The sequence below is a fragment of the Mesoplodon densirostris genome, chromosome 1, assembly GCF_025265405.1.
Source record: "Mesoplodon densirostris isolate mMesDen1 chromosome 1, mMesDen1 primary haplotype, whole genome shotgun sequence".
Taxonomy (NCBI): domain Eukaryota; kingdom Metazoa; phylum Chordata; class Mammalia; order Artiodactyla; family Ziphiidae; genus Mesoplodon; species Mesoplodon densirostris.
Genome location: NC_082661.1, coordinates 233,073,139 through 233,087,018, shown reverse-complemented (window position 1 = coordinate 233,087,018; position 13,880 = coordinate 233,073,139). Strand labels below are relative to the sequence as shown.

The following is a 13,880-nucleotide window of genomic DNA, read 5'->3' as shown; positions in this document are numbered from 1 at the left end:
GATTTCTTTTTTTAATTTTTATCAATAGTGCATCTATGTTATTTTTTTTCTCAAAAAAACTGCAAACTATGGTACAAAGAACATAATAATCAGAGGCAGAAATTTATTTTGTTTGTTCTCATGTCTGGTATGATCAAGTTTCTTTAGCAGTGTAAGAACCATAATTTGTATTGGAAAGTTGGTGACGAAATAACTCTTAGATCACTAGCAACAAAGCTTTCTATCTGGTTGGCTTCATAATGCCAAAAAAGGCATCTCAGAGAGAGTTCCTTTGCTGATAATGACACAGTTGATAGTGTATTCCTGGAGGATTATTACCCTCCACATGTGCATGATGTTGCTCTGTGTCTGGCCTTGTGCCTTGTGACAAAGCCCATCTCAGGTGCTCTGTGGCGCTTTGAAAACACACTGCCAGGCTGTCTTGTTTTATTGCTTACAAAAGGAGTAAGAAAGTGGCAGTGTGCTATGCTTTGACTTCTTCAATTACAAGTATCTTTAATAAATAGTAATTTTACCCTTTCCTTACATGCAAGTGCAGCTGTAAACAGGGGAAATGGGAGTTCACATGTAGTCAAATTAAAGACCTGTTAAAGCCAAACTAGTACAAGATGCTACAATATTTCAAATATATGACATTTATATTCTAGTATCTCTTCCTTGTGACAAAATGTTAAAGGTAATAGATTGTCAAAACATGAATCCATTCTCATGACAGTAGATGTAATGAGATTGTCAGAAACACAAACCTAACCGTGATGCGATCTGGAGATTCTAATCTAGTTTGGTCCTGCCCAAGAGCTAGATAGCATGTTCTGAGAATTGTATACTACGTATTTTTAAATTGTAGTGTATTATTGTTTCTTTCCTCTAGGCAGAATTTCAGACTGAGCTGTTGAATTTGGCTACCCATATTCTTCCAGAAATCAGATTGTGTTTTCCTACAATAGTTTTCAAATATTGCTATATTGAATATTAAAGATCAGATATTCTTATCCTGGAATGTATTGTCTCTCCTCCCTCAGCCCCAACCCCCGGTATGACAAACTATGGGATTTCTTTGCGCGTGTGGGTTTAGGAGGCTTTTTTTCTTCCTCTATTCTCATAGCCAGCAATACAGGAATGCACAGGAGGCAAATCACTGACCTTTTAGACCAAAGTATTCAAGTGCATTCCCAGTGCTTTGTCATCACTTCGGACAACCGCTACGTTCTCCTCTGTGGCTTCTGGGATAAGAGTTTTCGAGTCTACTCTGCAGACACAGGTAACTTCATCATATCTTCATCAGTGAACTAAAGTTTATGACAAGTGATGTTCGAGGCTTGAGAATGCTTTCTCATCTTCTTCCCTCTAAAAATTACAGAATTCTAAAATTTGTGAAATAAAGACAGTTTTCTCCTTTCAAGTAATAATCTACTCTATAGTCCATTATTAAGTTAACTTCAGAATGCTTTTAAGAGGCAGTTTTTGGTAGGCTTGTCTCCCAAGCTTCATACTTGCAGAATGAACAATTCATTTCGAAAGCATATCCTGGTATGTAAATACTGTATGCACATGTATATGCATAATCTTACGGCAAGTGCACATACTTATAGGTGTATTTCCCCACTTTAGTGTTATATAAAGGTTATTTTTTCCATACTAGAAATTCTCATTAAGTGTATTTCTTGGGAGCAGATATCTTGCCTCCACCCAATTCCGCACAGAATCTTGCTGAAAACTACACCATCATGAAGGAAAGTAGCTGACTACTGATTTTATGTGTGACAGGAGGTCTCGTTAAAAATATAAAAGTTTAAGTATATATATTCATTTGCATGCATCTTCCCAAGGGACAAACCAAACTCAAATCAGTATTATTACACGATATCCAGCCCAGTAAATGGTTATATATTTTTGCATATAGGAAATTGAGAACATTGAAAAATTTAATGGAGTCTCTTTAAAGCATTTTAGAAACTGTTAGAGGATGAAGTAAACTTATAGTAAATATGTAGTTGTATATTTAAAATAATTAAAATTAGATATTAATGCATTAGAACTTGATAGATACTGTGGAAGTAGATAGTTCAACTAAAACAAGGATCTACAAATAAATATCTTGATTAAATGTTGTGGGATAAGAAATTTTTAAAAATGGAAAATTCTAGTTAATTAAATGTTTTACAGCAAATCATCTTTTAATTCTTTTAATTCTGTTGATAATCTCTATAAAATGTATGAGTCCATGCTCCTGCCTTAGTAAGTATAGCATATTAAAAAATATGGTTATCCAAGGAGTTTGTCCTAGGTATATTTTGATGATAGCATTGTAACATAGCAATGAGAGACTAGGGGAAAATAGTTAAATATGTACCGTGCATAGAATCAACCCTAGAAGTTGTTTTCAGGCATGGTCCTGTTTAATTTTTGTTTTATGGAATTGATGACCTAATTTTCTCGTAATTTCCATCTTTATTCTGTAGAATAAAGAAAGACAGAAAACATTATCATTCAGGTCTTTCTGATTACTTGGGTTTTTACTAGATGTTTAGGTCTGTGAGGTTGATTACTATTGAATCTAAAACTCCTCTGGAATTCTCTAAAAATGCAATAGGGATTGATAAGCTTTCCTAAAATATATTTATTATTATAATGAATTTTCTCTAATTATCAAATTTAAATTGTAACCTTTTCTTTCACTATTATGGTAATGACAACCTTGGCATTATTTGACCTCAAACTGTGGTCCCTTCTCACACAAACTTTCAGATTAAAATTGTTACATCCTCTCACAAGTTTTCCTTAAACATTCTTTTAGATTGCATACTGTTTTTTATACATTAAAAATTATTTTTTAACTCACATACAGTAAAATAGATGTTTTGGTTATAGTTCTGTTCGTCTGGGCATTGTATACAGTTATGCAGCTGCCACCACCACCACAGTTAAGATGCAGAGCAGCTGAGGTCCCCCAGAGCCCCCTGTGCTGCCCCTTTGTGGTCAGCCCTTCCCTCAGCTCAGCCCCCTCAGAACCGCTGATGTAGCCTTCATCCCTGTAATTTTGCCTTTACCAGAATGTCAGAAAATGGGATCATATATATGTCAACCTGTGGTTTTGACATTTTTGAGGCTTTTTGAGTTTGTTGACATTTCATATCATTTAAAAAAGATGTTGAATATTAATATTTGTAAAGCTAACCTCCCTTTTATATACTAATAATTAAAATAATTCTTATAGTCACACAGTTCTCTAGAATTTACAGAATTCCTTTTTTCTCATACGTGATATTGTGTCAGCCTGACAATAAGCCTATGAGATAGAACAGGTATCCTTCGCTCCATTTTTCAGGTGATGAAACCGAGGTTTAGAAAGGGTAAGTAACTTGTTGACATCTGCATAGATAATGATGCTAGAACTGGGCATTGGAGCCAACTCCTCGGACTTCAGGTGTGGCATCTTTGTGACTGTACCATGTTATCTCATATAAGTGTTACCTGTTTCAAAACTGGGTTCCTAGAGCGTCTGCCATGTTACTTTACTTAATAAACTAGATGACGTTCCTTCCCCTCTTTCCAAAAGCCTTCTACTTTATTACTTTTTAAAACATGCATATGCGTGTGTATGTGTAAAACATATTCTAAGAAGTAGCCTCATTTTAAACTTCATTTCAGTGGGACTGACTTACCATGTACACTAAAAATATTTATACTTGCCAGGAAAGTTGTGAAAAAAATCTCAAATGATAGTTCTAATATCTTTCTTAGTATCTTGTATACAAACTCTGATGCTAGTTTTATTTTAAATTATTTAAATTTTAAACGTGCCTGTGTTTTTATGATAATAGGAATATTAAATATTTTCTCCTAAGTTTGGCAGAGACACAGGGAAAAATTGTATGATCAATAATATATAATGGCATAGCTATCACAAGTGTTGAACTCAATTATATTTTGGCACATAAGCCAAAAAAAAAAGTCCTTCTCTTATTAGATTTGGCGGGGCAGGGAAGTGGGGGTAGAGAGAAACACGGTTGTAACAGGAAATTCTTTAAACATAAATCATGTTTTCGGGACACAACCAGAACAGCAGAGGCAACAATAAAACCTTCCCTCGGCAGTGGGAATTATTTTCAGGCCACATTTTAGATTCAATGGTACAGAGTCCTGAGCTTGAATTTTTTTTATTTGTAGCACAGCTGTCAAATAAAACATTAACTAGAAAATTTGTTCTGTCAAAAAGAAGATATTCTAGTGCTTGTGGTAATATTTGATATTAGTGTGTGGAGAGGTGGACTGGTATTAAAGGAAACAAAAAATAAAGGTTGAGGAACACTTATGAGATTATCAGAAAATAACTTACCAAAAAGAGCAGCAGGTATTTATATGCTGTGATTTATTTAGGAGGAGTGAACCTTAACCTCATAGCAATAACAAATATTGCTAAGGAAGGCTGCCAGAAGAGGAAAAAGCAAACTGAAAAAAATAATGTTTTCCAAAGTTGAGCCCAAAGGATAAATTGTAGAGAATGAAGTTAATTTGTATTAAAATATGAAACTCTTTAGATGTAAATACTTAAATGTCACTCCCTCATCTCGATCTTCCAAGCAAATAGCTGCTCTTTTGCAAGCCTCCTGGCGTACGTGGAGCATCTTGGTTTCCTGTATCCCGTGACCTCAACTATCTAATTGTAGTTGCTTTACTCATCCTCACTTCTACAACCCACTGAATTGATGGGTATCACATCTTAAATAGGCCTACTCTAAATAACCCATTTAAATCACTCCTGTAGTTGACAATGCTCTCAGCATTTAGTATAGGCTGAGGCAGAAGCCACTGTACATACAGAAGTCAAAAACATAATCACATTACGGGGTGTTCAGTTTTTTCAGTAGTTAAAACTCACTGATATAACCTTCGGTTTTCGAATGAGAGTGCATTCAGCTCCCTAACTTTTGTCTCATCCTTAGTAAGGCCTGCCTCTAATGTAACCCCACCCATTTTACCCCTAAACCTCTCTACTTTGTCCTTCATATAAATTGGAAATGATGCAAAAATTATTAGATTTTTAATATTTAATTTGCTTTCTTCTTTTCCATTTTTTTATTCTAGAAAGTCTTGACTTCTTCTTACCATATTCTTTATTGATAAAAGCTAATTTTTAAAACAAATGCTTTGGTGTTAATTTAAAAGGTTGAAGAAATTCAGAAGTGAACATTTTTAACATTTAGCAGTTAAAATACCTGCTTTGACTAAAGTCTTTATCCATAGGAGAAAAAAATGTCCTTTATTAATTTTGCAGTTTGAGATTGATATGAATCTAATCTTAAGTTACTCTTAGTAGACTGTGTACAAGAGAAAACACTGTATTTGACTTTCCATCTGATTTGGATAAAGTACATCTCAGTATTTTACTTATAAATTTGCAGACTTTATAATAAGCTTTGGGTTTATTAAAACCAATAATTTAAAAAATTAGTGGAAATACTCTTTTAGTTCTATGTACTGTTATCTTGAAAAGTTTATACATGTAGATACATGTAGATACCAATACTTAATTGAGACCTTAAGCTTTAGAATAGGTTATGATGTGTTCCAAGTTAAGCATATAAACTTTTTAGGCATACTTATTTTTTTCCAGCTTAATGGTTTTTATCTTGAACATCTGAATTGTATTTTTTATGACCCCACTGAAACGCTTATTTGAAAAAAGAAGAAAAACACTCATGCTGAATATTAAGGGTAGACATTCTATGACATTCATTTATAGATTCTCTAGACATTTCAAAGAGAAACGTTAGCTAGAAACTATAGGGAGAGAGTGGAAGGGCTGCTATAGATATTTAATTCCTTAGACAAGTTTGTGTGAATTATAAACACCATATCTGATTAAGCAAAAAAAATCTAAAAGGTTTTTTTTCTCACACTGTTATGTGAACAGCTCATCCTGTGTTTAACATCCTAGATACACAGTAAGTTTACTGGATACCCCCGTCCTCACCCTACCCCTAATCATTACTGTCATAATCTTAATTTCATCATCCTCCTGCCTCCCCAGGAACTTTCATCCTTCAGGCAATTAAAACAAAGAAAGAATGACCTGGCTCAGATTGTGGTGCCAGTATGTTAGTTCTTTTATCAAAATTTAGTTCATGTAAGCCTGATTTGAAAAACAGAAGCTGGGGAAGGGTAAGCTGGGACAAAGTGAGAGAGTGGCATGGACATATATACACTACCAAATGTATAAAATAGCTAGTGGGAAGCAGCCGCATCGCACGGGGAGATCAGCTCCGTGATTTGTGACCACCTAGAGGGGTGGGGTAGGGATGGTGGGAGGGAGGCGCAAGAGGGAGGAGATATGGGGATATATGTATATGTATAGCTGATTCACTTTGTTATAAAGCAGAAACTAAGACACCATTGTAAAGCAATTATACTCCAATAAAGATGTTTAAAAAAAACCCAAAACAGAAGCTGTCCAAAGTGGTTAATACTGTCCTTGTATAGATTCACTTTGAAGAATAGAAGAAGAAATAAATTGGCTTTACTAATTCAGAGATGGGTTTGTATTAGTGAAGTTTGAATGATAGGGTATCTACAGAAAGGCAACTAAGTTTTGCTTTGTTTTGAATCATACAGAGTAACTTATATTGTTGAAATGGTTCCAAAGAAGGGTTTTCCTGGGCCTGCTTTAATCAGTAGACATGATTCATTTGTAATTTATAGGAGCTATGTATAATAACATTATTAATTGAAATAGTTTTAACATATGTCTTAAATGTGACTATCACTCTTCAATTGATTTTGTGGTTGTTGTTAACTATTCAAAGAAAACTTTTAGGTTGGACCAGGTCAAATTTTATTATAAAATCGGAATTAGCAGAATCGGATTAATACAACTTCATTATCTTCTTAAGTGAAATGATCACTGGAAATTTTTTCAATTTTTTAAATAGCAGTTTTAAAGAAAATTGTTTTGTATTTCAGGAAAATTGATCCAAGTGGTGTTTGGCCATTGGGACGTCGTCACTTGCCTCACTCGATCGGAGTCATATATTGGGGGAAATTGCTACATTCTCTCAGGGTCACGTGATGCAACCCTTCTGCTCTGGTACTGGAATGGAAGAAGCAGTGGGATTGGCGATAATCCAGGCAGTAAGTACAATTTATTTTATAAGTAAACTTTTACAAGTGATGTGTAATAACATTTTGCAGTGAAGTTACCTATTTCATCATGGTGAAAGTGAAACTGAAGTATCAGGTAGTTTTAATTTCTTAGTTATAATTTAAGAAAGGTCTGGATAGCCTTGTTATTAACATTTTGTGACCATTGATAATTCAAATTCAAGCATGAAATCTCATTTTTCATGTTATCGGTTATTCTTATGATCTGAAAATGCTAGTTCTTCATTGATAATGGCTGTCGCCAAATAAAATAGAGGTGTTTCATTCACAAACAATAAGATACAACATAAAAGAGCAATCACATACTATCTTGTTTATTGAATTCATGTTTTAAAAGAGCAAAAACATTATAATTTCATGGAAACAAACCAGTCTTTAGAAAAAATATGCTTTCATTTACATATTAAAAGATAAAACAGGTCATAAAAGGCCAATATGGAATATTCAAATTGGCTCTTGGTTTTTCGGGTGGGAAATGAAAATGTTCACCAACAGCCTAAAACATCTTTATGAAACTCTGCTGAAGGCAGTAAAACAAAAAATGTGTAACCATTTAAAATTGTAATTCACAGAAGGCAAAAAAGGAAGCAGCTACCATTAAAACCAGTCGCACACAGCTGCAGAAAAGAAATGGCTTTAGAAAAACACATTAAGAAGTAGGAAAAAACAATTAAAGGGACCACCTGAAAAATGAGAATTTAATTAAAATGATTATGACAATACTGAAGAGTTCCTGCAAGAATAGCTTTAGATTTTTACTTCATAAGGTAGAGCATTTTAACTGCTCTTAAATATTTACAGTTTCTTAATTTAAAGCCAGTTGCAGTGTATCTGGTTAAGGACGGACCATGTTGTTCCTGGTTACTTGACTTGAATACTGTGGTACTTACTTCTGTCCCTCAGTCCCAAATTATAAAACAGTCTGAATATGATTAAGTCCATCATATTTTGAGTTGACTTCTTAAAGTTATGCTTATTAAATGTATATTATTTGTATGAAAGTGAAACCTTCTAAAAAAATTTACTCAAGAGCCAGTACAGTTTTAAAAGAAGTATATGCAAAGTATTTTTATCAACGTTGTGTCTGCTTTGTATGTATTTTGTTTGGTGTGGTGGTGAATCAGAGTTTTTATTTTATGAACCTAATATGTATTTCTTTTTTTAATCAGAACAGGGGTAATTCCCTATACTAATAGAATATGAAAAGTAACTTTAAGGCTGTGATGCTATGGGTAATACAGTCTTTATAGTCAGATCAAACTTTAGTATGTGTGTCTATATGGGGAGGTAGTGTGTATCTCTCATATTTACACAACATCCCATTTTATATGTAATTACAATTTTAAATATGTAAATTTCAGGGATTTTTTTTCACATTCTTTTGAGAAATACTTCGTGTTCTTTTCATTATGGAGTCTTACATTCTGCTCCTTCTTTCTGGCCTTTTAGGATGAGTGACTACTTTCAATTTCTTTTTGTTTCTGTTTCTATAAATTCAGTTATTGAGATTCACTAAATTATCTCAGACAAACCTAGATTTGACATAGGTAATAAGTATACCATTTTGTTATTTATGTGAAAATATTTAGGAAGAGCTTTCTTTTGCTTTAAAATCGTGTGAGATGTTTCATGCACATATATCAATCTAAATGAAAAAAGATTTTTTTTGTTTTTTTTACTTCTTTGACCTAACCATGTTCTATATGTCATTACCAGTGGGTATGTTGAGAAGTAGCTAAAGGCTACTTCTGTAAACCTAGCTACACTTGTATGTAATTGTTGTTACATTTCAAAAATTTAAGTATATTTTAAAACTAGAAATATTCAGCTTTTCCAGAAGGGAGAAATATATATATATATATATATATGTTTAAATACCTTGTAAATCACCATAGAGATGGTTTTTACATGTATGACATTTTAAGAAATGAATCAAGTAGGACTGACCAAATCGTGGAGTTTAGAGTAAAACAAAGCTAAGTTCTAAGCTTTGCTGTGCTGTCTTATCTATGAAATGAAAGCAACAGTAGTAACTGACTTAAGGTGTTATCAGAAGCACAGAATGCTTAGAACAAATAAATCACCACACAAACACCATCTTGCTGGCATTAGAGTATATATTATAATGTCCTTTTTTTCATAAAGCACTTCATCTATACCCTCATTGTCTGCAGTATGGTGGACAATAACTCTTAGTAATGCTGGTAATGAAAAGGGAAAAAAAAGGAATAATGTAACAGCACATCTAGTAAAAATTTTAGAAATTATAATGCATCTTGACTAAATTAAATTACCTTTCTCAAAGTGAACCTCGGCCTTTTTGGCCCTTTTATAATGTCTGATGTCCCAATTTAATTTTGCTTTAGCTTTGAAGGATGAATCTGGGAAAAAGACAGATAGGCACTTTTACATATAATGAGAATTTCCACACATTAGAATAGAAAGATGAACAAGCCAGTCTAAGCTTTTCAAACGAAAATGACAAACAAAAACAAAGACATTTTTACCGCGTGTGAACTGTTTTAAACATTCATGAGAGCTGGTTCGGATTTTATAAGTCTGTGGCTCATTGATGGCTCCATGACGCAGCCGCTGAAGTCACAGCTTTTCAGAGGAGGAATTTTAGGTTATGCTTATTTCTGTGTTGTATCTCTTGGATGAAATATAATTGACCTTTAAGAAATAGTCAGGCTTTTATATACGTAACAGCAGTGTGGTCTCTAAATGCATACAATGCCTCAACTTAAATTTTTGAATTTAGACTTTTTTCTTGCTTGGAAGGAAAATGGGTAAATTTTTTAAAAACTAGGCTATTTCTTTTCCTGCATTTTATAGGTCTCATTCAAGTATTTAGCTTTTTTATTTTAAAAATCATGAGAATAAGCTAGTAATTTTACTTGTTACTGTCATAAGCCTATGCCATTTTCTCCAAATCTAATATTAATGCTGTATGTAAAGTTGTTAGCTTTAGTACTATTTTTTAAAAAATCATGTTATCCACTGTTAATAATAATAAGCACATAGTTCAGGTAAAATCAGGCTAATTCAAACCGGATAAAACCTATATATAGTATAACTTGAGGTTTTTAAACGGATGCACATGTTTTATGAAATCTGCCTAGATTATGTAGCAAAAGCCTTATTTTCCTATATGACAGATAGTGTTTCATTTTTGACTCTATTGTCTTGTGATAGTTATCTTCTGTGGGATGCAGTTTTCTTAATGAGGAGAAAAATTAAGATAGGATTCCATTTAGTTGTAGATTTTTTAAATAAAATTAACCAAGAACATTTCAAAGAAAGACATTTTCTACATGGAAGCATCTCTCTCTTTGCCCTAGTACTACTCTGTGTGTTTTAGAACTGAATCTTGTCCACCAAAATGCTTTTCCTGGAATACTCATTTTTCTATCCAGACTGTACATTTCCAAATTTTGAAGAAAATGTTCCCTGATGCATTCAATTGACATTTAAATACTTTAAACTTTAAAATGATCTTATAATCAAGGTGAAAATTTACAAAAGAGTTATTTATCCACTATTTTTATATTGTATTAATAGATCATAAACTTAAAATCAAATACCTATTAAGCACCTAAAAGTAAATGCTTATTAAGCATTTTTAGGTATCTGAGTAATTTTTTAAAAGCCACAGTTGATTAGCTTTAGAAGAAAATGGTCGCTGACTATGAGGTGTTGCCTAGATGCTGTGTAGTATTTCAGTAAAGTAGTTTTCCATTCTCGCGTTCTGTTTTTGATCTGATTGAAAGGTGGCTTTTTTTTTTCCTCTTTGCAATCAGACATGCTAATCTATGTCCGCTTTCTCCTTTATGGGAATGGCGTCTACTGAAAAAAAAAGTTTTTTTCATCACCAGATTCCGTTCTTTAAGAATATTTCAGCACCGTCAGTGAGAAGGAAGGTTTTATTAACCGTAAGGCTAGCACAAACAGACCACAGAGCTGTTTTGTAAAGTACTGTATGCCATAGCTGCCCTGCTTTTTCTCTGTCTAAAACTTCATTTTGTTATACTCTCATCAATCACTTAAGTCATTACCATAAATCCTACTGTTGTTCATTTTACTAGTATCACCCTAATGAGACATTCCTGCTATAATTAAAAATGAATTCTAACTTTAAGGCATTCTAAATTTTTTTTAATGAATTTAGAATGATCTTGCCATGTGACCATAAATACCACTGATGTACATAACCTACTCATCAATTCTATAAGAAAAGTGGTATCACGGTACGTCCAGGTGTGACTTATTGACTGGTTGCCTCTGTGCACGTGTGCTTATGCATATGTATATGTTTGTACACATATTTAGGAATTATGTTCTTTTTATCGTAAAGCCTAATACGCTTTACTAAGCTACCGATAAATCCTTATTCTTTGTCTTGCCAAAAATATAGGTGGATGTAACCAAGCAGTATGACTCCCTGTAAGTAGGCGTCCTAGAGCACCATCTGCTGGATGCATTTGGGACTTAATGTTGGTAAAATTGAAAATCAGTACTTGTTAAAACAGGTGTACTTTGTTTTTAATTGCCTGTGATGTATTATTTATGGTTCACAAATGTCAAGATATGTACATCTGTGTTGAACCATATGAGTTTGTAAAAGAAATAACTTTCTTCTTTTGCCCTGCACTAATCTGGATTTGGAATGTTATAATAAATGTTTTGTTTAAGGAAAAAGTAGACACAATATATACCTAATGAAACAAAGCATCACAGTTTGTCATGAAATAAACTCTTATTAATCGCAGGTCTTCAGTAAGCTACAGTTGGAGAAACTTGTTTAGATGATATTTTAACTTTAGTTTCCTTATGTTCACTAGATTCGGAATATGAAAGCAACGTTTGAAACAAATAGCTTTTTTATATCTGGGATATGACTCCATCTGATTCTTTGTCAAGAACATGAGTTCTTATATGTATCTCATCAAGAACTTTCCTTGTGGCCCTACTTTTGGTTTGCACTATTGCACTAACACTAAGATTGCCCTGTATTTTTCTTTTTTCCTTGAAGAATTCATCAAGCAGTGTTTGAAGCAATATGTTGGCAGTGTTCAAGTTCAGGTGACATTAAAACTATGTCTATGAAATTCTCCAGAAGGTCCAGGATGTTTAGTGCTCCATGATGTAATGCAGGCCCTCCCGTTTCAGCAAAACAACTCTGTATTTACTGCTTGTAACTAATAGTAGATGTGGTAAAAGGAATTATATTCATATGGCAAATGAATACAACCTTAATGTGCACCATATGCAGAGTGGTGGGGTGATGTGCCAATATATCACATTTATTTACCTTGTTTAGTTGCAGAAAAAAATGACTATACCATTCAGCCCATAGGCTCTGACCATATAAATATGGGAACAGAAGAACTGATGATTTATGCCCTCAAATTGGAACTGAGTATCTTCATATGTAGGCTTTAATAGTGCAACATCAAAGAAAATTGTCTAATACTTTATGCTCAGATAGGAAATTTAATTTCGAACAATGGCTGGAATTAACCATTAGTTAGAAGGTACAAATTCTCTCTAGTCAACTAAGTATAGTCTCTCGAAGAAAATGGTAAATGTGTCTTCTTTCATTTAATTGAGACTGAATATACTCTGAAATTACAAGCTGCTTCCTCACCCGCCTTCCTTTTTTAAGCTTAAAATCAGGAGCCTTCTGCTTTTAGAATGTTGCATGTGAGAGAGAGAAAGAGTGAGAGGGAGATTACTGTAGAACTACTAAGGATTCGTTTAATGAAGACCTCCTGGAACAGCATGTTAGACTGACTTTACCACCTTCCAAAGAGTTTGCTTCTTTAGAGAAATTATATGACAACTTTGTGCATGTGTACCTCGTGTTGTACCTTAGATAGTCCTGAGAATTCATGAAAAGAGACCCATTTTTATATGAAACTAAGTATTAAATGCCTCTGATGATTTCTTTTACAGTTGCCCTGTTTTTAAAAGTAATTTTTTTCACATTCAAAGAGGTTTGGTCAGACTTCATATTTTGGATTTGAAGTGTTTTTAGGTAGGAAAAAAAAATCCTTAGAATTCTTTCTGTCTCTCCTAGCTGAGGTCTTCATGACCATTGAGCTTTTTTGCTTTTTTTCTCATAGCTTGTAACTTTCCACAGCTGAGAGATTGATTTATTTCCTTAGGGTGAGCAGGGTCAGGATGTTTTTTTTTTAATTGAGATATAATTGACACATAACATTATATGAGTTTCAGGGGTACAACATCATGATTTGATATTTGTATATATTACAAAACGATCATCACACATAGTTACACACTTTTTTCCAGTGCTGAAAACTTTTAGGATCTATTCTCTCAGCAACTTTCAATTATACAATACAGTATTATTAACTATAATCACCATGCTGTACATTACATCTCCAGGACTTATTCACAAGTGGGAGTTTGTACCTTTTGACCACCTTTGCCCATTTCGCCCACTCCCTACCTCTGGCAAACACCTCTGGCAGTCTATTCTCTGTATCTATGAGTTTGGTGGGGTTTTTTTTTCAATTCTACACGTGAGATCATAGAGTATTTGTTTTTCTCTGTCTGACTTATTTCATGTAGCTTAATGCCCTTAAGGTCTATCCATGTTGTCACAAATGGAAGGATTTCCTTCTTTTTTTGTGGATGAATAATATTCCATCGTGTGTGTGTGTGTGTGTGTGTGTGTGTGTAGCATTTTGTTTATC

The 13,880-nt window shown here is 33.5% G+C and overlaps 1 protein-coding gene across 2 annotated transcripts in view; it reads left to right on the top strand.

Moving 5' to 3' along the window:
* LRBA (LPS responsive beige-like anchor protein) overlaps positions 1–13,880 on the top strand; it is a 767,039-nt gene that overhangs the window by 730,707 nt on the left and 22,452 nt on the right. For both annotated transcript variants that reach the window (XM_060116154.1, XM_060116148.1), the window contains exons 52-53: positions 1,106–1,261; positions 6,964–7,131. In XM_060116154.1, coding sequence (XP_059972137.1) covers positions 1,106–1,261; positions 6,964–7,131 — 324 coding nt within the window. The remainder of the gene's footprint in view (positions 1–1,105; positions 1,262–6,963; positions 7,132–13,880) is intronic.